General features: G+C 46.6%; 1 protein-coding gene across 3 annotated transcripts in view; it reads left to right on the top strand.

Moving 5' to 3' along the window:
- Window positions 1-305: 305 nt before the first annotated feature.
- Window positions 306-27,132, top strand: part of LHFPL3 (LHFPL tetraspan subfamily member 3) — a 159,747-nt gene continuing 132,920 nt past the window's right edge. For all 3 annotated transcript variants that reach the window (XM_029078414.2, XM_029078413.2, XM_029078412.2), the window contains exon 1: window positions 306-776. In XM_029078414.2, the coding sequence (XP_028934247.1) occupies window positions 371-776 (406 nt within the window). In that variant the 5' untranslated portion in view covers window positions 306-370. The remainder of the gene's footprint in view (window positions 777-27,132) is intronic.

Raw genomic sequence — 27,132 nt, 5'->3', positions numbered from 1 at the left:
ATTTATTGGGTGCTTACTTGTGGGCAGCCGAGGTTCCTGGAGGGAGGTGGTGGGGGGGTGTGGGAGCGCTCCGGGCGAGGACAGGGACGCCTGGGTCCCCCCCGGGGGGTGGCCCCCGTTTGGGGGAGCTCAGAGGACCCGTGGGTGGGTTCAGTGTGCGGAGCCCTGGAGTAAACGCTGGGGGTGGGGAGGACACTACAGGTGCGTGCGTGGGGGGGGGCGGGAAAGGGGGAAAGGGGCGTGTGGATGTGGGGGAGGGGGCGGGGCGGGAGGAGGAGGAGGAGGGAGGAGGGAGGGGAGGAGGAGGAGGAGGAGGAGAAGAAGAAGGCTGGCGTCCGGAGGCGGAGAGGGAGAGTGTCCGGCGTCCGCGATGCTGCCCGCCCAGGAGGCCGCCCGGCTCTACCACAGCAACTATGTGCGGAACTCTCGGGCCATCGGGGTGCTGTGGGCCATCTTCACCATCTGCTTCGCCATCGTCAACGTGGTGTGCTTCATCCAGCCCTACTGGATCGGGGACGGGGTGGACACGCCGCAGGCCGGCTACTTCGGGCTCTTCCACTACTGCGTGGGCGGCGGCGGGCCGGGCCGGGAGCTGACCTGCCGCGGGAGCTTCGCCGACCTGGCCACCCTGCCCTCCGCCGCCTTCCAGGCCGCCTCCTTCTTCATCGGCCTCTCCATGATGCTCACCGTCGCCTGCATCGCCTGCTTCGCCCTCTTCTTCTTCTGCAACACGGCCACCGTCTACAAGATCTGCGCCTGGATGCAGCTCACCTCCGGTGCGGGGAGAGGGGCCGGGGGGAGGGAGGCGCTGGGGGGCTGCAGGCTGGGGCAGGGGCAGGGGCAGGGGCAGGGGCAGGGGCAGGGAGGGATGGGGGGCCCGGAGGCTGGAGGAGGGGCAGGGGGAGGGAGAGATGGGGAGGCTGGAGGCTGGGAGAGGGTGGAGGGGCTGGAGGCTGGAGGAGGGTCGGGGGAGGGAGGGATGGGGGCCTGGAGGCTGGAGGAGGGGCAGGGGGAGGCAGGGATGGGGAGGCTGGAGGCTGGGAGAGGGTGGAGGGGTTGGAGGCTGGGGGAGGGTCTGGGGGAGGGAGAGGCTGGTGGGGCTGGAGGCTGGGGGAGAGTTGATGAGCTGGAGGCTGGGGGAGGGTCAGTCAAGGGAGGGAGGTATTGGGAGCTGGAGGCTGGGGGAGGGTCAGTGGAAGGAGGTACTGGGGGCCTGGAAGCTGGGGGAGGGTCAGGGGAGGGTGGCATTGGGGGCCTGGAAGCAGGGGGAGGGAGAGACTGGTGGGGCTGGAGGTTGGAGGAAGGGGGAGTGGGGAGCTGAAGGCTGGGGGAAGGTCGGGGGAGGGAGGTGTTTGGGGGCTGGAGGCTGGGGGAAGGGGGAGTGGGGGGCTAGAGGCTGGGGAAGGGTCAGGGGGAGGGAGGGATTGGAGGCCTGGAAGGGGGAGGGTCAGGGGAAGGGAGAAGTGGGGTGCTGGAGGCTGGGGGAGGGAGGAGTTGGGGGCTGGAGACGGGGAGGGGAAACCCCCCCCCCAGCTCTTTTGGCTGGGGGGAGCTGGAAGCTGGGAAGGATGAGGGGGAGCCAGGAGACCGGGGCAGGGCTGCAGGGATGGGGGCACAGTGGAGGATCAGTGGGCTGGAGCCCAGTGGGAGGGAGTTGGGGGCTGCCGCCCAAATGGGGTCGATACCTCTGCGTGCATGGAAACTTAATCTGGGGGATGAGAGGGGAGGGGAGGAAGGTTGGTCCTTTTACGGGCTCCAGGACCCCTCCCCAAATGGGGTGGATGCGTGTGCATGCGTGGAAACTTAATTTGGGGGATTGCGGGGGGCTGGTCCTTCCCCACTAGGCCCCCCACTGGACCAACGTGCCCCCTGGACCGTAGCTGGAAGGAATTGTCGGGGTGCAACCGGAGAGGAGAGGCAGGGACCAAATCTGGGGGAGCTGGAAGGGGCTTGTGGGAAAAGATGGCAAGTGGAGTGGTCCTGGAGATGCTCCTTTCCCTCCTCTCTATCTCCTCCTCCCTCTGGCAGGCTGGCCGCTGCTCTTTCCTGCCCAGAGCAGGGGATTGGGTCTGGTGGGTTTATTCCCCTCTCCCTCCCTCCCCCTTCATCCAGCTGGAAGACAAATTCCAGCTCCGTTCCCTTTTCCTGCATTTTCTAGGGAAAAGACTGAGCTCCTTGGTGGTCCCCCGGTGGCCAGGGGTCAGCTGGGGTCAGAGCAAAGGGGAGGGGGAATGGTCACTTTTCTTCCCCATCTGGCTGTGGAAAGACATCGGGGAGACAGGATCTGTGCCACTCTGTGCCACCCCCTGGAAGATTCTCTGCTAATTCATGGGAGGCAGGAGGCGGGGGGGGGGGGGAGGGAGACATGAAAAATACAATTCCACCATCAGAGCAATTTCTAGCCCCAGGGAAAAGTGATTTCTTAGTCACTTTGAAAAGAGTAGAAGTGTAGGGGGGGCGGGGGGGGGGGGCTGCCTCGCTTTCGCTCTCTGCCTGAGTCTCTCCGGGTCCTCGCCTCCCCACTGTAGCACTCCTGGCTTCTCCCCTTCCTCCCCTCCTCTCTTCTCTTCCTCTAACCCCTCTGACAGCTAGTGAGGCCCTAACTAAGTGGCTTCTCCCAATCAGGCCTGCCGAAGGTGGGTCGCCTCCAGATTAGGACCGGGGAAGGGGAAGGGGCAGCTGAGAGTGTCAGGAAGGGATGGATTTTGGTGGACAGCTTCCAAGGTGTTTCCTTCAGGAAAAGAAAATGCCCTCTGGGCAGGCTAAGAGGGTGCACACAGAGTGGGTTTTTAGAGCTGGCAAGACGTTAGGTTATGTATCTCCTTCTGCCTGTCGAGCTGACCGCAGAGGGGTTTGGCACTACGTCTTCTTAGAGGATCGGTTTGGCACTGGAAAGGGGAATCCCGGCGGAGGTAGGAATCTGTGGAAGTCATTTTCTGCTTCCGTCCTGTAAAGTCGGTAGGGATCGGCCTGCAGAAGTTCCTCAGGCCCCAAGTATGGAACATGGGCAAGCGAGTCAACGCTCATCTGTCCCCTCTGCCCCATTTACCTTTTCGTCTTTCTTCCCTCTCCGATTCCATAGCCGATCCACTGTCAATGGATAAGCCGCACTGTTCCGCTTCTATTTCTGATAGAAAAATAGAGCTTCAGAAATGGCTACATTATGGAAACACTCCCAGGACTGGTTTCCCCCCGGCTCCCCCCCATTTGGTCCTGTAGAGAAAAAGCACACATGATGCAAGGCATTTGGGGGAAGGTTTGACCCTGGGCTGCTAGTCTAATTTTTCTGTGTTATCTGACCTATTTAGACTTGGTGATTCAGCTCACACTCAGCCATCTCATTCAGCCGGAAGCCTGGAACTTTTCCGATGAGAGGTGCCTCAGCTGCATGTCCTTACAGATTTCATGCTCCGAGAGGTTTTGTAGCAGAAAAAGAAAAAAAAAACCTATTTCGACTCTAGATAGGGAAGACAGCTTTGGAAAAAGTTCACAGCTTTTCGGTTGTAACCAGCTGGGATCACCGTAGAACTGTATTATTTCTCCTTGTTTTCCTCACTCGTTATTCTGGGTGCTTTGGGAACTGCCTCAGTAGTTCACAGAGTCGTAAAGAAAATGTAAAATTCTAGGTGGGGTAGAAACCTAAAAAAGCCCTCTAGAATTTCGAATGAGTGTACTCTGTGCCAAACCTGAAGAAAATGATGTCTACTTTTCTTCTTTCTCATTCTCTTATATGAAACGTTCTGAGGTCTTCATTACTAAAAGGGGGTTGTAGGAGGCTTAATTCACCTATGGAGATGTAGAGGTCGTATCCGTGTAGGTCTCCAGCAGTTATTTGGGGATGCCCTATCCACTCATAAACTTTGTTTTTTTAAAACACATTTTTTTTCCATCAGAAATGAATCTCATTTAAGAGTTGGGTGATATCAGCGAAGGCCTACTCTTGATTTATGATCCCAAAACTCACCAAATCGAGGACAGATATAATGGAATTTGCTTTGTTTTGTTAGTGAAGATTTCTGAAAGCATATTCACTAACGATGGCTGCTTTTGAAATGGTTTTCCATTTTGTAGACTTAATTATATCGTGCAAGAAATGTTCTATATTTACGAACTGGCTTCAAAACCCCGTAGTCTGAAACTACGCTGCTTTACAATCCTAAACACTCCTTAGGCTCCTTCCGGCCGAAATTCATCCACGTTAACCTGTGGTTCTTCATTAAGCATTTTGGAAATGCGTCGTTTCCCCGGAAATCCACCTATCTCCTTGTGTATTAGAAAAGCAGCTTGGCCAAGTGGAAAGAGCACGGAGCCCCAAAGTCAGAGGACGTGGGTTCTGATCCTGGCTCTGCCACGTGCCTGCTCTTTAATCTTGGGCAAGTCACCTCACTTCTCTGTGCCTCCCTTCCCTCCTCTATAAAATGGGGATTCAATACCCTTTCTCCCTCCTACTTAGACTGTGAGCCCTGTGTGGGACAGGGGCTGTGGCCAACCTGATGACTTTATATCTTCCTCAGCACTTAGAGACCCATGCTTGACACATAGTAAGCGCTTTTAAAAAAAAGCACAGTTATTAATCACCAGAGCTCTTTCTAGTAGAGCTGCTATAAATCACGACATGCTGCCGTCTAAAGAGCCTATATATGCAACAGTACATTCAGCATTGAGTTTAGAAGAGAACTTTTACAGCTCTCTGCTGTGAACGAGAAGCAGCATGGTATAGTTCATTCATTCATTCGATCGTACTTATTGAGCTCTTACTGTTGCAGAGCACTGTACTAAGCGCTTGGGAGAGTACAGTACAACAATAACCAGACACATTCCCTGCCCACAAAGAGCTTACAGTCTGAAGGCGGGAGGGGAAGGGAGACAGACACGAATACACATAAATAACAGATATGTAAATGAGTGCTAGGGGAGAGGGGAAGAACAAAGGGAACAACAAGTCAGGGTGGCAGAAGGGAGTGGGAGAGGAGGAAAGGTAGGGCTTAGTCAGGGAAGGCCTCTTGGAGGAGATGGGCCTTCAATAAGGCGCTGAAGAGGGGGAGAGGAATGGTCTGTTGGACATAAAGAGGGAGGGCGCTCCAGGCCAGAGGCAGGATGTGGGCTAGGGGTCGGCGGGGAGATAGGACAGTGATCAAACAGCAGACAAGTGGTGGAGCCAGCATTAGAACCTAGGTCTTTCTGACTCCAGGCCCGTGCCCTATCCACTAAGCCCTAATAAAAACTCCTCACCATTGGCTTTAAAGCAGTCTGCCACCTTGGCCCCTCCTACCTCACCTCCTACAAACTTCTACAACCCAGCCTGCACACTTTGCTCCTCTAGAGCCAACCTCCTCACTGTGCCTCGATCACGAGGCACTTGCGTGTTTCCCCCCACACCCTCCTGGTAGCACTTCTGTATCTATCCGGACAGGGAACGTGCCTACCAACTGTACTACAGTGTACTCTTCAAAGCACTTAGTACAGTGCTCTGCACACAGTAAGCACTCAAAAAAATACAGTTGATTAATCGACTGACTGATTCTTCCTTAGATGGTGAAGCCCACGTGGACCGTGTCTGAACTGATTATCTTGTCTCTACCTCAGTCCTTAGTACAGTCCTTGGCACATAGTAAGCACTTAACAAATACCACAGTGACTACTAACTTTTAACTTGGTTGCTTCCTCATAGTTGTAATTTCATTGTAAGTTCATTGTCAGTTCATGGAGGTCAGGAATCGTATTTACTCTGTTGTACTCTCCCAAGCGCTGAGTACAGACGGCTTTGAGCACAGTAAATACTTAATAAATATTATTGATCGATCCCTCTTATTGTATCATCGTCATTGTCTTTTATATTGTTTTGGTATTTTTAAAGTTTCCGTCTTCCTTATGTGTCTGTTGTCCAGGACTTTTTCCCTCCCTTATTCTTAGGTTTTGAGCCCCCTGAGGGACAGAGATGGTGTTTCATTTTCTTCTGTGTAGTTTTCCCCAGCGCTTAGTGCACCTGCACAAAGTAAGCACTTAATAAATACAATAACTGCTACTGGATAAGGGAGGAAGAAACCTAGTTCACCTCAGCAACTCTTGGACAACAGATCATGAAACCCTACGGAATGAAGTTGGTCCTTTATGCCAGTTGAAATCAGGGAGCTGCTGAGTGTCAATCTGTGTTTTGTAATATGCCGTGCCTTAAATTAGCACTGAACAAATACAGAAATCCTTTGCTATCCAGGTGCATTTTGAGAAAAGGCAATGTAAAACAAATCTAATAATAATAATAATGGTCGAATTTTTAAGCACTTACTACGTGCCAGGCACTGAACCAAGCACTGGTGTAGAGAAAAACAAATCAGGTTGAACATGGTCCCCATCTCACATGGGTCTGAGAGTCGTAATCCCCATTTTACAGATGGGGTGACTAAGGCCCAGAGAAGTGAAGGGATTTGCCCGAAGTCACACCGCTGACAAATGGCAGAGCCAGGATTACAGTTCAGATCTTTCTGAATCCCGGGCCCGTGCTCTATGCACTAGGCCATGCTGCTTCTCTGATAGTACATATGACTGTTGAAATCTGTAAAGTAAATCCAGTTTTTCAGAGTATAAGGAATATGCCAGTTTGAATTCATGTAAAAAGAACTGATGAAAAGTCCACATGGGAAATGGACCTTGTCCAACCTCATTTACTTGTATCTACCCCAGTGCTTAGTACAGCGATTGGCACATAGTAAGCGCTTAACAAATACCATTCAAGAAAAGAAAAACAAGTGAAAGCCTGCTCTGTGTAACCTTTCAAGCAGCAAAAAATGATAAACAGTATTAGTATTAAAGCAGTAGTAGCACTTATTAAGCGCTTTCTTTGCACAGAGCACTTTACTAAGCACCGGGAAAGAGGACACAGGAGGGAATTAGACACGGCTCCTGCCCCTCGTAGGGGTTACACTTACTATGTACCAAACCCTGGAGTAGATTCAAAATCAGACCAGTCCCGGTACCCTATGGGACTCACAGTCTTTAGCGGAGGGAAGAAAGGCACGTAATCACCACTTTACAGATGAGAAAACTTAGGTCCAGACAAGTCAAGTGACTTGCCTAAGGTAACAAAGCCGGCAAGTGGCAGAGCTCGTGCTCTTTCCACTAGGCCCTGCTGCAGCTCTCTGACGGCTGATGTTTTGCAGAAGTCCCAGGTGAACACATGGGTGTACCCCTAGGTACAGGCTGAAAAGTGAAGGAATTGACACTTGAGAAGCAGTGTGGCCTGGTGGATAGAGCGCAGGCCTGGGAGTCAGAAAGGTCTGGGTTCTAATCCCATCTCCACCACTTGCCTGCTGTGACCTTGGGCAAGTCATTTCCCCATGCCTCAGTTACCTCACCTGTAAAATGAGGGTTAAGGCTATGTGCCCATGAGGGACAAGGACTGTGTCCAACTTGATTAGCTTGTAACTGCCCCAGCATGCAATACAGAGCCTGGTATACAGTAAGCGCTTAACAAATGCCACTTGACAAAAAAGAAAGAAAGAAAGAAAGAGGGGTGGTCCTAAAGATGAATGCAGAGGATACAGAAGGAAGCTGGGGTCACTTCCCGGCCAGCATCCCAGGGGTGCTAAAGGCAGAGTGAAGCTGAGGAGCTGAGTCTTTCACTGGCGGTTCATTCTAGCTGCTTTCTCTCTCCTTCCAGCTTCCATCTGTCTCGACAGCTTTTAGCTGAAGTCCATTCGCTTCCGCCGATGACCCCGATGTAGCCAGTCATGAGTCATTCGGGGGAAAATGAGATTTAAGGCTGACAATCATCAGCGTGCAATAAAACACACTGCTGCCTCTAACTCCATTTCTCAGCCCAAAGCAGTGCCTTTTGTTACATGATTGGGATTGAAGCGGGATGCCGAAGAGGGAAGAAAGTAGCGTTTTTTTTGTCTTGACTTGCCATGGCTCTCACAGAATGCTCAACACCTGTGCACCCTTAAGCCAGGGCGTCCAACTTTAATAAGACTGATGGTATTTGTTAAGCACTTTCCGTGTACCAAGGACTGTGGTAAGGGCCAATGTGGACACAAGATAATCAGAGTGGACACAGGCTCAGGCCCACACGGGACTCATGGTCAAGGGAGAGGGAGAGCAAGTGTTTAATCCCCATTTTACAGATGTGGAAACTGAGGCACAAAGAGGTGACTTACCCAAGGTCATACATCAGGCAAAGGGCAGAACCAGGGCAAGAACCGGGGCACAGGCCCGGTGTCCCCTGTCTTCCCAGTCACTGACAAGAGAGTCTACCTCTAACCTGGCGATGACCTTTTATTCTTGCTGCATGCTTCTGGCATGGTTTGGGACTCTTTTGAATTATTTGTTTACCTTTACTATATGGTTTTCTTCTAGAAGCTCTGGATTTCTATGAGCGGTCAAACTCAGAGAACATCCTCTCGTGGGTGTCCGGCTAAGGAGTCCACACCATTCCCCAAGCCCCCTCCCAAATTACCTTCCTTGTACCTCTTAGGAATACACCCCCTCTCCCCAAACTCCCTCCCAAACAACCTTTCTATTCCAAGTTCTGGTTTTAATATGACTGTATTGCGCCACAGAAGAGAGCAGGATGACCTTGCTGAAAAAAGATCCATTTCGTGCATGACCGTCTTAAGGTTCATATGGTGTTTTCTGTGCAGCAAGCTGGATTTACAAGGGAAGGCTTTGAAATTAGCAACTTATACATTTACGTTTTCTTAAAAGAAATGTCAAAAGTGATGTGCCAGTTGAAGAGATGTTGGAAAATATATTAATTTATGTCAAAACAAACAATTTTGTTACACAGAACAACTTCAAAGTGAACATCTGTGAAAAATAACAGTCTCCATAAAACACATAGAGTGGATTTTTGTGCAACGAAGCTTGTACATTTAACAGACTATTCCTCTACTACAGTGTTAGCAAGGTGCTTCTACAATCCTTTTCTTTAAAAAAAACTCTCAAACTTACACAAAACACTAAGATTGCAGCGGCGACACTAGTACTTTTGTCATTCAGCTTTAATTAGCACAAGATGATGACCCGATAAACCGCGATCCCAAGGGTCGGAATGTTACGTTTCTGAGTGAGCAGAACTTCTGATGGGAAAAGGAAATAGGAACAGATTTTTCATTGTAGACTGTGACCCGATGCCTGTCGTCAAATAGTGAATGGAGATGAACCAGGCAGGGAAAGGTTTTTGGGTCGTCCTGGTGGGAAAAGAGGGTAAGGGATAATAAAGGCCCGGCAAGAATCTCAATTTTGGATATGGAACGAATGAAAGGATTGGCTGAGACTGTTTCCACAGTAGAATTTTATGGCTCGCACCTACACTGATGAATCTGAATTCTTCCCTACAAAAAAATGGGATTTTTAATTGATCATAAGGAAAGACCAAGACATTGAAGTCCCCTCCTCCTCATTAAGATTGAAGAGAAAGAAATGAGGAAGAATGGGGAGAGGTTGTATATGGCAAAGATTGATTAAATGATCAGAGAGGTAATAATATTAAAAGTGGTATTTGTGAAAGCACTTATTATGTACCAAGTGTGGGTTTAGTGTATGGGTCAAGGATGTATGTGTGAAGTGCTGGAGTAGGGTTCAATATGATTAAATCACTGGGGCTCATGGTGTAAGAGGGAGAAAGAACCGCTATCTAATCCCATTTTGTATCATCATATCCAATGGCATGTGTTTATAGCCTGTGGGCTTTCTTTAAAATGTGAGTTTTCTGAGCTGAGCGAAGAACAGCAATGAATTTGATAAAGGAAAGATACAAAAAGCCAGCCTGCAGTATTGGATTGGGACATTTGTAGTCCAGCCCGACAATGGGCCCAATATTTGAAAAGCAGCCAAACCAAACAAGGTCCTGTGAAGAACGACAGGGTCACGGGAGAATGAGGTGAAAAAGAAATACAACACAAAGATCTTCTCAGCTAAGGTGGAGTGGAATAGGAAAGACACAGAGGAAATCTGAGACAGAAAAGTCCGCAGAAGTTGATAACATCAATGGCTAAGAGCGTTGGTAGAAATACATTGGCAGTTGGACAGAGTGCATAGCTAAACTTAGTATCACTGTTAGAAACGCTAAACAAATTCCAATTACCGAGATGGAAAATTTACAGTTAAAATCCTTTAAAAAAAAAACTATAACGAACACCGTGAACGAAGTGTTCAATGGAAAAAATACGCTTTAATCCTGGGTGGCAGATAATATGCAGAAGGCTTGAAACAACCCAGCATGAAAAAGACACTAAGCAAAAGAAGAAACCAAAAAACTCCCAAAAACCCTGCTTCTTAATTTTCTTCTTGAAAATCCAGGTGCAGATTTTGGAATTTTGTTTACTTTTGTTAGGCATCTGATATATTCCACTGAGCATCTCTTTGACACATTCTAGAAGCTTATTCAAACTCGGATGAGGAAATGTTACAGAGCAAAGGGCGAGCCGGAATAAATGGTTTGTAACCGTGACTACGTCCTTCTGTCGAGGGTGGGGAACTCTGGGGCTGATGAGCTTCATTTGGCTTTTCGTGGGATCAGTCAGTCAGTCGAATTTATTGAGTGCTAACTGTATGTCAGTCAGTCAATCATATTTATTGAGCGCTTACCATGGGCAGAGCACTGAACTAAGCGCTTGGGAGGGTACGAGATGACAATATAGCAGACACATTCTCTGCCCAGAATGAGCTTACAGTCTCGAGCAGAGGCTCCCACAGGGTCTCCACAGCAAGAAGCTAAGCTAGGCTGGAAGCCTCTGGACCGCCCTGCCCCACTGAGCCAGAAAGAGGCTGAGGAGGAGCCAAGATGTGGCAGGGGAAGCTCAAGACACTCTCATCCCTCTTCCCACCAGCCACCCGTGTAGTCCGGCCTCCTGGGCCGCCATCTCTGGCCACCCACGGCAAGCGGCGGCAACAGCAGTGAGGCGGGCTAACCAAGCCAGACCGGGAAGGAAGTTGCCACCAGCCTACCCACCGTGTCAGGGGCCAAGAGGAGCCCCCGGGTTGGTTGTTAAGTGTCAGGCAGTGTGTACAACGATAGTGGCAGCGGACGGAGGACGAATTCAGCCACTCTGCTGGGTCCCATGAGCACTTATCGCAGAGGGCTCAGAGTCTCAATCCCCATTTTACAGATGAGGTAACTGAGGCCCAGAGAATCAATCAATCATTTATTAAGCACTTACTGTGTGCAGAGCATATGTACTAAGAGCTTAGGAGCGTACAATATAACAGAGTTGGTAGACATTTTTCCTGCCCATAACCAGCTTACAGGCTAGAGTCTACAGAGAGGTGAAGTGACTTGCCCAAGGTCACCCAGCAGGTAAGCGGCAGAGCCGGGATTAGAACCCAGATGCTTCTGACTCACAGGCCCTTGCTCCATCCACTAAACAATGCTGCTTCTCTTTTTTTCGTCTTCCCTTCCCCTACCATTTTCTTTTCTTCTACTTCATCCTCTTTTTCTTCCCTCCTCCTCCTTCCTTTCCTTTCCCATCCCTGCTGGCAGCGACAGCTGTTGCTATGAAACATCCACATGGAGCATGAACATCATCACGCTGCGTGATAATAATAATAATGATGGCATTTGTTAAGTGCTTACTACATGCCAAGCACTGTTCTAAGTGCTGGACTAGATACAAGGTCATCAGCTTGTCCCATGTGGGGCTCAAAGTCTTAATTCCTATTTTACAGATGAGGTAACTGAGGCACAGAGAAATTAAGCGACTCGACCAAAGTCACACAGCTGACAAGTGGTGGAACTGGGATTAGAACCCACGACCTCTGACTCCCAAGCCCGGGTTCTTTCCACTAAGCCATGCTGCTTCTCATAATGATAGTGATAGAATGATGTCACATGCCATATGTTGAGGGACAATAAATTTCATGGCCCACTGTGCCCTTAGACTGCAAGCCATAAGCGGGACAGGGACTTGATCCTACCTGATTATCTTCTATCTACCCCAGTGCTGAGAACAGTGCTTGATACATAGTAGTCACTTGGCAAATAACATTAAAAAAACAAAAAAGTTTTCAACTTGTTGAGCTCTTCTGCAAGTAATAAACAAAGGTTGCCTTTCCCTTCTCTAGCTGATGCTCGATGGCTCCAAGCAGGGCTGTAGGAACGATGACGCAGCATGGATGAGTGGAAAGAGCTCGGGTAGAAGAACAAAGCGTGCAGGCTAGGTTGTATGAGGAAAAGAGTGAGGTTAGATAGGAGGGGGAGAGCTGATCGAGGAGTCAAAGCCAATGGTGAGGAGTTTCTCTTTCACTCGGAGATAGATGGCCAACCCTTGGACATTTTTGAGGCGTGGGGACTCATGGACTGAATATCATTTTAGAAAAAATGATCCGGGCAGCAGAGTGACGTATGGACTGCAGAGGGGAGAGGCTGGTGGCAGGGAGGTCAGCAAGGAGACTGATGCAGTAGTTGAGACAGGACAACCATTTAGCATAGTAGCAATTTGGTTGGAAGAGGAAGGGGTGAATTCTGGAGACCTTGAGAAGATACCCCTGGCAGTTAGTACAGTGCTTGGTACATGGTAAACACTTAAATACCACAATTATTGTTATTATCATTATTACTCTCCCAAATTCTTAATCTGAGGCTTCACACTACGATTGATATGACACATGTAGGAAAAAGGTCAAAAACCCTACTTTGACTCCAGTGATAACAATTATGGATGGTTTTTGTAATCGTTGTGGTATTTGTTAAGCACTTACTATGTGTCAAGCAAAGTTTCAAGCACTGGGGTCGGTACAAGTTCATCAGGTTGAACACATTCCCTGTCATTCATTCATTCATTCAATCATATTTATTGAGCGCTTACTGTGTGCAGAGCACTGTTCTAAGCACTTGGGAAAGTACAATACAACAATAAACTGTGACATTCCCTGCCCACAATGAGCTTACAGTTTAGAGGTGGGGAGACAGACATCAATACGAATAAATAAAATGACAGATATGTACATAAGTGCTGTGGGGCTGCAAGGGGTGAAGAGCAAAGGGAGCAAGTCAGGGTGAGGCAGAAGTGTGTAGGAGATGAGGAAAAGTGAGGCTTAGTATGGGAAGGCCTCTTGGAGGGGATGTGCCTTCAATAAGACTTTGAACGAGAGGGGAGAGTAACTGTCTGTCGGATCTGAGAAGGGAAAGCATTCAAGACCAGTGGCAGGATGTGAGCCAGGGGTTGGTGGCGAGACAGGCGAGATCGAGGCACAGGAAGGTTAGCACTAGAGGAGCAAAGTGTGCGGGCTGGATTGTAGAAGAAAAGTAAGGTGAGGCAGGAGGGGGCAAGGTGACAGACTGCTTTAAAGCCAATGGTGAGGTGTTTTTGTTTGATACGGAGATGGATGGGCAACCACTGAAGTTTTTTGAGAAGCGGGGTGGCATTTCCTAAATGTTTTTGTAGAAAACCCACATGGGGTTCACCAGTCTAAGTGATCAGGATGATATAGATGACAGTGGGTGTTTTACAGCTTGTCTAGAAAATTACCTCATTTCTTCCCTTCATTTTGCTCCAGAAGACCTGACCACAGTGTAGTTTTTGCCACTGTGGTTTCGAATCCTTTAAATAATTGAGGACAATCTCAGAGTTATTGGGGAATGTGGTCAAACAATGCTCAAATTCCTTCCATTTAGTCATCAAAAGCAAGATGGAGTAGCAACAGCATATAATTGGGCCAAGTTTTATATATAATGATGCGTCTATCTAAAGCTGCCACCTCACTAAATATTATCTCCCTAAATACATTTAACTCTACATCTTCACTGTAGTTTCCTTCAGCTAATGTCGAGCTAATGAAAATTCTCCAGTTTCTAGCTTGAGGGGAAATTTATGTAGATTTGGTTGCTCGGTAAAATGAGAATTTCTGTTCCTTTTGGGGGCTTTCCAAAGAGATCCGCTCCTGCTTCCTTAATGTTTCCATTCAGATCTGAAGTTGCCAAAGCATGGCAAAATCAGTGCAAGAATACAGTGAGAACATAAGGTCCCGGCTTCTGGACAGACAAATATCTCAACTCAGTTCTGTAAACCAGCTCGCTTCTCCCCGCAGCTATGATTCACAAATACGGAGCGGCAAGAGAAGGGAGACAGACAGACATCAGACAAACTGATTTTTGAAGTTGAGGCCACTGATGGTTAGGTCTTCTTGCTAGAGAGGCTGGGAAGACCAGGAGGTGGCTGCCTGGGAAACGGAACGGTTCCCCATTATCAGAAGAAGCAGTTGTAAAAAATGACAAATTAACCATTGAATCAATTTCCTTCAAACCAACATGTATGATAGAGTAGGGACCATGACTCGGAAGTCAACTCCAAAACAGCATTCTTCCATTCTACTGATATCTGTTCTACTCCAAGGAGCTTCAAGACTAAACTCAGTAGACGCAGCATGGCCTAGTGGAAAGAGCACAGCCCTGAGTTCGAATTCCAGCTCCACCACCTGAATGCTGTGGGACCTTGGGCAGACGGAATGGGAACCTCCCAGATCATGAAAAGGAGGGTATCCAAGTGGAAAGAGCCCAGGCCTGGGAGTCAGAAGGTCATGGGTCCTAATCTCAGCTCCGCCACTTGTCTGCGGTGTGACCCTGGTGACCCTGGGCAAGTCACTTCACTTTTCTGGGCCTCAGTTATCTCATCTACAAAATGGGGATTAAGACTGTGAGCCCCATGTGAGACAGGGACTGTGTCCAACCTGATTAGCTTGTATCTACCTCAGCACTTAGTACACTGCCTGGCCCATATTAACTGCTTAATGAATACCTTAAAAAAAAAGCTTTCCATTTACTCAATGAGGAAATGAGGTAGCTGTTGAAGGGGGCTTTGTAGGATGGGAAAAGTGCTGGATGGTGATTTAAGGAGATGATTTTGACAGCCAGATGTGTGGAATGGAAGGTTGATCATGTGCCCATGCTTACGTGAATATATCTCACTTCCAATGACATCTTTTGAAAATGAATGACGTATATATGCCTGTGCACATGCACATGCATACAATATATGCATAAACACACACTCATTACACATACATACAAGTATACATGTGTATACCCATAATCAGCATATACATATATACATTCATACTATACACGCATAAACACACACTCACTACGCAAACATACAAGCGTACTTGTATATGTCCATAATCAGCATGTACATATACATATATACGACTATTCCCTGTTGCAATGCTCTTCTTTCAGAGCTCCCTTAAGAACACGCTATTAAATTGCGAGAATTAAATTGTGAGAATAATAATTTCTCACAATGCCCTCTCACTTTAAGATATGCTGAAAATTCACTTTGCCTTAAACACTTCCCTTCCTCGTCTTCTCAACCTTTGCCTGTCTTCAATGTTGCATTAGATAATGTTAGGTCTTTTTAGTGTAGATGACAGATTTTGAGTATGTTAGCACAAAGTGCCTTTTGTTGAATGAGATGTGAAAGGTAACACTTTGAAAGTTAAGCATTTACCTATCAATCAGCCAACAGTGTTTACTGAGTCCCTACTGTGTACCAAGCACTGAACTGAGTACTTGGGAGGCTAAGAGAGTTAGAAGACATGATCCATCTATTTGGTGGAGACACAAAATAATTACAGAGAGGAAAATGAGAGGGAAAATAGATAAGCGCATGAATGGCTGTAAGTGGAAAAGTGCAGAGGTGGTGCAAGAGTTTAAAGGTAGTGCAAATGAGAGGAGGTGGTGCAAAACTGCAGAGGTGGTGCAAAAGTGTAGGGGTAATGCAAAAGTGAGGAGGTGGAGAAAAGCGTGGAATGGAAATAAAAGTGCCAGGTTGGTTGTTGAGAGGGTGGGAGATGGATAAAGTGACAGAGGTGGGAGAAGGTTGAGTTTGGCCGAGAGCCAAGTTGAGATTGTGGATTTGTGTGCATCAGGAAAGGTGAGCTGTGGAAGGGAGTTCAGATGGGAAATGGATAAGTGGAGGGGGGGGGGGGTTAGAGATCAGAAGTCACTGTGGGAGGAGAGAGCAGTTTTGTGGGGAAGGAAATGTGAGGGTGAAAAGGCAAGGGAGGAGGTCATGGTCGGAGAGTGAGCTTTTAGAGTTGGTGAGTTTAGAACCCTCTAGACTGAACACTCCTTGTGGGCAGGGAATGTGTCTACCAACTTGATTATGCCATACTCTACCAAGCACTTAGTACAGTGCTCTGCATAAAGTAAGTGCTCAATAAATGCCTTAGATTGATTGATTGAGGAGCAACCGCTGATAACCCAGCGCTGGGTTAGATACCAGATCATCAGATCCCTCAAGGGGCTCACAAACTAAATAGAAGGGAGAATATGTATTCAATCCCCATTATGCAGAAGAGGGAACTGAGGCAAAGAGAAATTCAGTGACTTGACCAAGTTCACAAAGAAGGTAAGTGGCAGCCAGGTTTAGAACCCAGGTTTTATAAACTGCGACTGCTTTTGTAAACACAGCCAATCTCCATCCAACATCATTTCAACTCCAAGATGAGAGTGAGCAAGACATCATTTTTTATGGTATTTGTTGAGTGCTTACTATGTGCCAAGCACCATACTAAGCCCTGGGCTGGATACAAGGATAGAGTCCACATCCCACTTTGGGCTCACAGTCTTAATCCCAATTTTACAAGTGAAGGAATTGAGGCACAGAGAAGAGATGTGACTTGTCCAAGGTCATATGGCAGACAAGTAAGCTCATCTCTAGACTGTAAGCTCATTGTGGGTAGGGAATCTGTTTATTGTGATACTGTATTCTCCTAAACACATAGTACAGTGTTTTGCACACAATAAGTGCTAAATAAATACTATTGAAAGAATGAAGTGGCAGAGCGGGAATTAGAACCCAGCTCCTTCTGATGCTGCTTCTAATTAAGAGTCTTCGGGTGGGGTTAGGGAAAGGAACATGTTCTAAGGAACCAACCAGCCTGCAAAGAGCACAAAATCTTTCTCGCTAACTCAATGTGAAAAGTTTCTTAAACTTCCATTCCGAAAACTCAGCTCCCCCAGCTTCCTCTCCCCTTGCAACCCTGTCAGACACTAAGGTACGGTAAAAGTCAGTGACTTCAAGGGCTAAACAGTAAATCCCAAACAGAATAAACATCGCATTGCTGTTCGATAAAAACACATTAGCATTGCCTTGGGAACTCTTAATATTGTATTGACAGAGCGGATTGAATTTAATACATTTTTAGACTCAGGACCGAGGTAAGGAAGTTGTAGGGAGGGTGATCGTTAATGTACATTAATTTGACAATTGCTTCCATCTTTCTTTGGATATCACTGCAGAATTGATTTTTAGAAATGCAACTTTCTTCTACACTTGCAGGAGGTCTCCCCCAGATGATCCTTTTAATAATCAAGGATTTATTCAAAAAGTAGGATACTTCTCAGCTCTGAGAGCAAAATCAGAGCTGAATGCTATTCTCATTCCAAACCTATATACAATGTCATTTTTCTTTTTAATGTGGAAATCCGGAACTGTCTTAAGGAGGAAAATTCCCTCCCATCTACTTGCAAAGCATTTTCTGGGTGTCCTTATCAGAGGGGGACACAGGGTGGGATAATAATAATAATAAGAGGAGGAGGGGAGAGACAAAGATGGATGACTGGTTAGATAGATTTCCAGGGTCCCAACTATATTCTGCTTGATTTGGTTTGGGTTTTGTAAAAAGGGACACTTTCTTTAATCAACTGTATTTCAATCAGTCGCATTCATTGAGCATGGCCTAATGGAAAGACCACAGGTCTGGGAGTCAGAGGACCTGGGTTCTGAACCTGGCTGCCACTTGCCTGCTGTGTGAACTTGGTCAAGTCACTGAATTTCTCTTTGCCTCAGTTTCCTCATCTGCATCACGGGGACTGAATACATGTTGCCCTTCTAGGCTACGAGCCCCATGAGGGATCTGATGATCTTATATCTAACCCAGATCTTGGTACATTGCTTGGCACATAGTAAGTGCTGGATAGATACCATTATTATTATTATTATTGTTGTTGTTATCACCCCAGTGCTGTGCACACTGTTAGATCCACTGTAAGTGCTTAACAAATACCACATTTATTATTGAGCACTTATGTGCAGAGTATTGTACTAACCCCTTAGGAGAGTACTAGAGAACAGTAGATAGGTATATTCCCTGCCCACAAGAAGCTGAGTTCAGGAGAAGTAGCATGGTCTAATGGATACAGCACAGGCCTGGAAGTAAGAGACACCTGGGTTCTAATACTGGCTCTGTCACATGTCTTCTGGGTGACCTAGGGCAAGTCACTACACTTCTTGTCCCTCAGGTACCTCATCTGTAAAATGGAGATTAAGACTAAATCCCATCTGCGATGTGGACTGTGTCCAATCTGATTAGCTTGTATCTACCCCAGCACAAAATACAGCACCTGAATCATAGTGAGCACTTAACAAATACCATTAAGAAAAATAAAAAGAAATCATTAATTTGAGCATCCTGCAAGAAACCATCAAATTGGTCATTCTCAATAAAATGGTGTCTTGAGAGATACCTCATGCCTCCTCACCAATACTTTCCAAACCTTAAAGGGGCCTGTAACATTGTCTCTTTCCTTTGTATGTTTTCTTTTGATAAGTGATCCTTCAGAGAAGAGCAAATTGTTGCCTGGAACCAAAGAGAGTGATTATAAAGCAGAACTGAAGCTGGAAAAATAGAGTTTTGGAAAATGAATCTTTTCTCACGTTTACAAATTCTCCTAGAAACCCCCTCTGTGATATTGCTAGGTGACACAGAGCAGTGTTTCTCTTTGTCTTTGCGTTATTGTAATCGGTGATGTCAGGCTGCTATGGTAACGGCTATTTTATTAAACAGCAGCATTAACAGTCGACTCAGATCACTGGCTAGTTGACATGGGATTCCTGCCGTGTCAGGGGAGAGGGATGTTTTTAGGCTAACGGTAGCTAGTCTCCTGCTTTCTGCGTTAACAGTTACTTCAGAGCTCGTCATTTGGAGTAGACCTCTGTATTTGCATCATTTTCTCCCAGGCTTCTTGGTATCCATCAGATTTTGAATCCTGTGTGGGAGCTGAGACAGAACAGTATCCAGAAATTTACCAAGCATGACATCTAATGTGGTCTAGTGGCAAGAGCACAGGCTTGGGAGTCAGAAGTCATGGGTTCTAATCCCCACTCTACCACTTATCCGCTTTGTGACCTTGGGCAAGTCACTTAATTTATCTGTGCCTCAGTTACCTCATCTGTAAAATGGGGATTGAGACTGTGAGCCCCCTCTGGGATAGGGACTGTGTCCAACCTGGTTACCTTGTATCTGCTCCAGCACTTAGAACTCTACTTGGCACTTAACAAATAACAAATTTTTTTTAATTCCTTCAGTGATAACTGTTATATTTGTTGAGCGAATACTATGTATCAAACACTGTGCTAAATTCTGGGGCAGGCCCCATCAGATTAGACACAATCACTGTTCACCCCTGGCCCCGGCCCCCTGGCCTCATCACCAAAGGGAGAAGGAGAACAGGTATTTGAATCATCATTTTCCACCTGAAGAAACTGAGCATACAGAACACTGAGGCTCTGAAGCCACTGAAGCCGCTGGGAGGAGCGGATTCAAACAAGTGGGATGTGAACAGGGGGATGGCCTGACTGAAAGGGAAGAGGCTCTGCCAGCAACAGGCTACTTCCAACAGTAGGCTTCTTCGATAGCCAGCTTTTTCTAGATGCAGAGTAACTGGAAGAATTGCCAGACCGCTCCCTGAAGGGAGATTTTATTAGCGGCAGCAACAGTGTTTTATGGAGCTCCTAGTGTGCCGAAGGCTGTAATGCGTATCTCCTGTGTGCAGAGGGCTGGACTGCAAATCTATTCATTCATTCATTCATATTTATTGAGTGCTTACTGTGTGCAAAGCACTGTACTAAGCGCTTGGGAGAGTACTCTAGAAGAACAAACAAATACATTCTTGCCCATAACAAGCTCACAGTCATTCATTCATTCATTCATTCATTCATTCGTATTTATTGAGCACTTACTATGTGCAGAGCACTGTACTGAGCGCTTGGAATGTACAAATCGGCAACAGAGACAGTCCCTGCCCACTGCCGGGCTTACAGTCTAATCGGGGGAGACAGACAAAAACAACAGTAATAAATAGAATCAAGGGGATGAACATCTCATTAAAACAAAAGCAATAAACAGAATCAAGGTGATGTACATCTCAATAATAAAATAAATAGGGTAATAAGAAATATATACAATTGAGCAGACGAGCACAGTGCTGAGGGGAGGGGAAGGAAGAGGGGGAGGAGCAGAGGGAAAGGGAAGTCTAGAGGTGACTATTGTTGTGCATCAACTGAGTGCAGAAGACTGTACGGAATGTCTTCTGTGTACAGAAGACTTTACCGCACATCTACTGGGAAAACAGCACGGGATAGCGGATAGAGCACGGGCCTGGGAGGCGGAAGGTAATGCATTCTATTCCCCGTTAAGCCACTTGTCTGCTGTGTGTTCTTGTGCAAGTCACTTCACTTCTCTGGGTCTTAGTTATCTTATTCATTCAGTCATTCAATCGTATTTATTGAGCGCTTACTGTGTGCAGAACACTGTACTAAGCACTTGGAAAGTACAATTCAGCAACAGAGGCAATCCTATCTGGAAAATGGGGATTGAGACTGTGTGCCCCACGTAGGATAAGGCCTCTGTTCAACCCGATTTGCTTGTATCCACCCCAGTGCTTAGTACAGTGCCCAGCACATAGTAAGTGCTTAAAAATATCATAATTTTATTCTAAGTGCTTGGGTAGACACAGTTAATCAAGATGGGCACTGTCCCTGTCCCACTTGGGGGTTCACAGTCTAATTGGGAGGGAAAACAGGTTTTGAATCCCCATTTTACAGTTGGAGAAACTGAGGCCCAGAGAAGGGAAGTGACTTGCCCAAGGCCATGCAGCAGACAAGTGGCGGAGCCAGGATTACAACTCACATCCTTACTGTGTACACAGTAAGCGCTCCGTAAATATCAATGATTGATATCTGTAATTTATTTTAATGTCTATCTCCTCCTCTGGACCATAAGCTCAATGAGGGCAGAGACCATGTCTAACAACTCTGCTGGATTGCACTCTCCCAAGCGCTTAGTACAGTGCTCTGCACACAGTAAGCTCTCAATAAATACCATCGATTGATTGAAAGAACACCCCAGAAGCCAACGGGGAATAAATGTAATTGACCACAGAGCTGGTGCCCATCGAGCGCTGCAGTAGGAGGTTACGAGTGTCGCTGTGAGGATTTAGAAGAAATACAGCTGCAGTTGATATTGGCGGGTCTGGCATTCAACACTGCAGTGTTGTGGGAAACATCAAAATGGAGCTAAGGGCCCTGAGGCAGGATTGGGTGGCAGATCGCTGGGGAACAGAAGCAAATGCCAGGGATTCCACTTTTCTTGAAATTTAAAACGTGTCTTTTTTATCAAATGACAGTAGTCTTTTTCATTTATGTTTCCTGAAGCTTAGGTTTGATTCTGTGTTCCCACTAGATAAAGTGCTAAATTATTCATTCGTGTATGAATAAAGATAGCAGATTCCATCCAGATGGGGAAACGGGTTATGCGAAGAAAGTAATCACGGAAGGAAAGGGTGATCCTGGGAGGACTGCAACGGACTAATTTTCTCAGCCGGGGCTTTGGAGCCTGAAATAAGGAACCAACTCCCTCTGTTGGGGGTAGTGGAAGGGATAGGGACAGAGGGGAAAGAGCATGAGGGATGGGAAGAAAAGGTTTTTTGAGTATAGTGATTCATCCTCATCTTCATCATCACCCATTGATGTTTACCATTTGTGTTAGATACAATCATATAATAACGATGATGATAAAAATTGGGGTATTTCTTAATTGCTTACTGTGTACCTGACACTGAAGTGGGTACAAGCAAAATCGGGTTGGACGCAGTCCCCATCCCTCATAGAATTCAGTCTTAATCTCCATTTCACAGGTGAGGAAACTGAAGCGCTTAGTACAGTGCTCTGCACATAGTAAGCACTCAATAAATACTACTGAGCGATTTGCCCAAGGTAACACAGCAGACAAGTGGCGGAGCAGGGATTAGAACCCAAGTCCTTCTGACTCCCAGGCTTGTGTTCTATCCACTAGGCCACGCTGCTTCGCTAATGATATGGCTATTCAGTTTTAAGATGGACAATCAGGTTTTTTCATCTGGTCTTCAAATTATATATCATATCTTTAAATTATCTATTGTAAATTACCAAGTCATTTGTTCTTTCAAATGTATTTATTGAGGGTTTACTGTGTGCAGAGCACTTTACTAAGCACTTGGAAGAGTACAATATAACAATGAACAGTCACATTCCTTGCCCACCATGAACTTACCATCTAGAGGGGGAGACAGATATTAATATAAATAAATAAATGACAAATATGGATGTAAGTGCTGGGAGGCTGGGTGGGGGGATGAATAAAAGGAGCATGTCAGGGTGACACAGGAGGGAGTGGGAGGAGAGAAAGGAGGGCAGCTTAGTCAAGAAAGTCCATTAATGTCTGTCTTCCCTTCTGGACTGGGCAGAGACTGTGTCTCCTAATTCTGTTATATTGTACTCTCCCAAGCACTTAGTACAGTGCTCTGTACTTAGTAAGCACTCAATAAATACAATTGCTTGAGTGTTTGGTCCATCCCCAGTCTGGTAGGGATATGGCATGGGATACCGTTATAGTCAGTCATTTGGAGCCATTGTTTTTGTTTTTAAGTGTCCAACTTCCTCAGTCTCAGCTACCATCAGGCTGTGCCATGACTGGAAAGCAAGGCCCATTTTCACAGGAAACTGGGAGGAAACGCAAGGCTCTGCAGTGAGGCCTAATGGATAGAGCACAGGAGGAGGAGGAGGAAAAAGAGGAAGAGGAGAATGAAGAAGAGGAGGAAAACAAGGGCTAGAAGGAGGAGGAAAATAAGCATTGAGGGGTGGACAAGTATGAGGAGGAGGAGAAGGACGAGGAGTAAGGGGAGGAAGAGAAGGGGAAGGAGGAGGAAGAGGCAAATAATTAAGAAGAGGAGGAAAGGAGGACTAGGAGGAGAAAGGTAGGCACTAAGGGGGAGGACAAGTTATAAAGGGAGGAGGAAAAAGAAGAGGAGAAAGAGAAGCAGTGAGGCCTATTGGAAAGAGCATGGAACTGGGAGTCAGACGACCAGGGTTCTGATTCCAGCTCTGCCACTTGTTTGCTGTGTGACCTTGGGCAAGTCACTTCATTTTTCTGGGTCTCAGTGTCCTCATCTGTAAAATGGAGCTTAAGACTGTGAGCCCCATGTGGACTGTGTCCAACCTGATTAGTTTGTAACTACCCCAGCACTTAGTACAGTGCCTGACACAGAAAGTGCTTAACAAATCCCATAAAAAAAGAGGAATAAGAGGAGGAGGAGGACTAGTAGAAAAACTAGAGGGTGGGTAGGCTTGGTTCAACTTTCCCTTATATCCTGGGCCTAGCCTCTGTACTGACAGCTCACTTCTAAACCTGTATTTTTTCTTGGAATTTATAGTTTGAAGGTGGAGAGCCAAGGAAGCTTTGAAGCACAACTGTGCACCTGAATTGGCATTTACCCTTTTAAGTTCGGGTTGTGAAAAAAAATTCACAATCTGATGGGCAGATTCTGTGTGTTCTCTTTCGGCTCCTTGGGTACTAAGCTTCTTTCTTCTCCTGCTCTTCAGCTGCTCTTTTCCCAGCCCCTTCCTCCTCTTCTCCCTGAGAATTTTTTGAGACTATGGTGTAAACGTCCCACTCTGGCATGAATTTGGGGCATCACCACTTGGAGATTCGGTGTCTGGGAGGCCCAAAACAGTCATTAATCATGGTGGAAGCAGTGTGGCCGAGTAGAAAGAGAATAAGGCATAGAATCAGGAAACCTGAGTTCTAATCCCAACTCCACCACTTGTCTATGTGACCTTGGAGAGTTGTTTAATTTCTCTGCCTCAGTTTCCTCATCTGCAAAAAGGGGATTAAATATCTATTCTCCCTTCTTTTCAGATTATATTTTAGCACAGTGAAGACTAAAGGAGGATAGATTTGTTGCTGAATTGTACTTCCCAAGTGCTTAGTACAGTGCTCTGCCCACAGTAAGCACTCAGTAAATACGACTGCATGAATGAATGATAGGATTGGACCAGACTCAGAAGCTCCGGGCAATGCTGTCTTCTTTAGTCTCTGTAAAGGTCAAAATCTAATAATGTAATTTTCCACGGGAAACTTAGGGACGCTGGAGGTAAAGTAGAAGGTTCAAGAAAGGTTTCAATAAATTCATGAGCAATAGTTCCAAAACGCCATTAAGCCACGCTGCTTCACAGGCCAGTGGGGGATCCACAGTCCCAGACACACTGTGCACACAGGACAGATAGAAAGATAGATAGAGAGATAGGGTAGACCTTCACAACATCGCTAAAATCCACCCTTTCCTCTCCACCCCAACTGCTACCACTTTAATCCAAGCACTTAGCCTATCCCGCCCCTTACTGATTACTCTATCAGCCTCCTTGCTGACCTCCCATCCTCCTTTCTCTCCCCACTCCAGTTCACTCTGCTGCCCCAATCATTTTTTTACAAAAACATTCAGGCCATGTTTCCCCACTCCTCCAGAACCTCCTGTGGTTGCCCATCCAACTCCGTGTCAAACAGAAACTTTGCACCCATGGCGTTAAAGCAGTCAATTGCCTTGTCCCCGCCTACCTCACCGCACTGCTCTCCTACTACAACCCTGCCCACACACTTCGCTCCTCTAATGAAGACCTACTCACTGTACCTCCATCTCGTCTATCACACCGCCGACCTCTGGCCCACGTCCTGCCTCTAGCCTGGTACTTTTCTCTCCCTGCTGCTCCTCAACTCGCTCTTCCATAGGACAGAGTGTTCAAAAACAAATGGAAAATTACAGCTTTTTTCCAAAAATCAATCTTGTGGGAATTTCACATGTAACAGCCTCTGCTATTTAGGAAAGCATCACCCTTTTAAGCATCACTATCTTTGGAACTTCACAGCAACACCGATTAGCATCCCACCGAGAATCAATAGAAATCTATAAGCGAAATCAATGCTCTGTCCAGAGGATCTCCTCAAACTATGTTGGGTTTAAGACAGCTGATAGCATGGTGCTTGGATGAGAGGGTAGGTAGGGGAGGGTCAAAAGGGTAATGCTTCATCTCCCCCAAGGCAGCAAATGATTATGGTATTTGTTAAGCACTTATTATGTGCCAGGCACTGTACTAAGCACCAGGGTGGATATAAGCAAATCAGGTGGGACACAGTCCCTGTCCCACATGGTGCTCACAGTCTCGAGCTCAGAGTTTAGAACAGTGCTTGGCACATAGTAAGCGCTTAACAAATACCATCATCATTATTATTATTGGTCTCCATTTTACAGATGAGGGAACTGAGGCCCAGAGAAGTAAAGTGACTTGCCCAAGGTCACATTGCAAACAAGTGGCAGAGCCAGGATTAGAATGCAGGTCCTTCTTACTTTCAGGCCTGTGCTCTATCCACTAGACCATATTGTTTCTTCAGTTCTTCAGAACTGTCTTTTCTGTTAGTACCCGGCTTCAGCCCTCTGACTCTCCCAGGACTCTGCTCCAGGCAAGGAATGGCAAATAAACTCATATTTCACAGATTACCTTTCATAAAGTAGAGCCCCAACTGGTCCAGGAAAGGGAAAGACTGTTTTTTTATAGGTTTTTTTTTATGGTATTTGCCAGGCAACTATACTAAGCACTGGGATAAATACAAGCAAATCAGGTTGGACATAATCCCTGTCCCACATGGGACTCACCGTCTTAATCCCCATTTACAAATGAGGTAACTGAGGCCCAGAGAAGTGAAGTGACTTGCCCAAGATCACACAGCAGACAGGTGGCAGAGCCAGGATAAGAGCCCAGGTCCTTCTGACTCCCAGGTCCGTGCCCTACCCACTAGACCACACTGCTTTTCAGCGTGTGCCTACACCAGCACTTAGAACAGTGTTTGACACAGAGTAAGTGCTTAACAAACGCCATTAAAAAAAATAAACACACCGAGTGGATGTTAGGCAGCGAGCTGATGGCAGATCTGGTCTGTTTCTAACCTCACAGAGGAACTCTGCTTCAGCTAAGAAGCTTTTCCGGTCAGAAAGGAGTAGGCCGGGAGATCTTGAAACAGCCTCAGTGATGACGGATAGGCAGACAGTAACCGTCTTTCAGGAGACAGGCCATTGCCTTCTGTGGCTCGAGGCGCAGCTGGGCTCCACGTTCATTGTGATCCATAATTCTAGCTGGGAGTTTTTCTGTGACCATTGGTCTGTGACCGGTGACCATTTTTGTGAAAAGGAAATGTCTTGGAATTGTCATGAACACTGGAGATCACTGTGAGTAGGGCAAGCTCACTCTGTACCCCAAGAGGGTTGCCCATTATGTCAGATCGTGATTTAATAATTGTGGTACTGTGCTGTATTCATGCAATCATATTTATTGAGTGCTTACTATGTGCAAAACACTGTACTAAGCAGTTGGGAGAGTACACTATAACTTACTGTACTAAGAGTTGGGGCAGATACACAGGATCTGGTCTCTTTTGGGTCCAAGGGACATCATGGTATTCATGGTAATTTAGAGAAGGAATGTGACCTAGTGGAAAGATCATGGACCTGGGAGACAGAGGACCTGGGTTCTAATTCCAGCTCTGCCAAATGCTTGCTGTGTGACCTTGGGTCTCGGTTATCTCAACTGTAAAGTAGGGATTCAATACCTGTTCTCCCTCCTACTTAAGACTGTGAGCCCCATATGGCTCAAGGACTGTGTTCAACCTAATTGACTTGTACCTACCGTTTGCCACATAGTGAGTGCTTAACAATTACCAGCAAACAAACAATTTAGTTTGACACAGTCCCTGTCCCACATGGGGCTCACAGTCTAAGTAGGATGGAGTAGGACTTAATCCCAATTTTATAGATGAGGAAAAAGAGGCACAAAGAAGTGAAGTGATTTGCCCAAGGTCACACAGAGCATACAAGTGCTCTGACTCCCAGGCTCATACTCTTTCCACTAGGTTATGCTGCTTCCCTAGGTCATAGCAAATGTCATGTAGTGAATGGTTTAGAATAATTTATTTCAGACTCTCTGATAAATATCTAACTATGCTAGCCCAGCTACCTGTTAGGGTACAGACCAGCTGTATGCTAAGATAAAT

The sequence above is a fragment of the Ornithorhynchus anatinus genome, chromosome 13 (genome assembly GCF_004115215.2).
Source record: "Ornithorhynchus anatinus isolate Pmale09 chromosome 13, mOrnAna1.pri.v4, whole genome shotgun sequence".
In the NCBI taxonomy this organism is placed as follows: domain Eukaryota; kingdom Metazoa; phylum Chordata; class Mammalia; order Monotremata; family Ornithorhynchidae; genus Ornithorhynchus; species Ornithorhynchus anatinus.
Note: the sequence above shows the minus strand (reverse complement) of the source record. Positions and strands in the feature narration are given on the sequence as shown.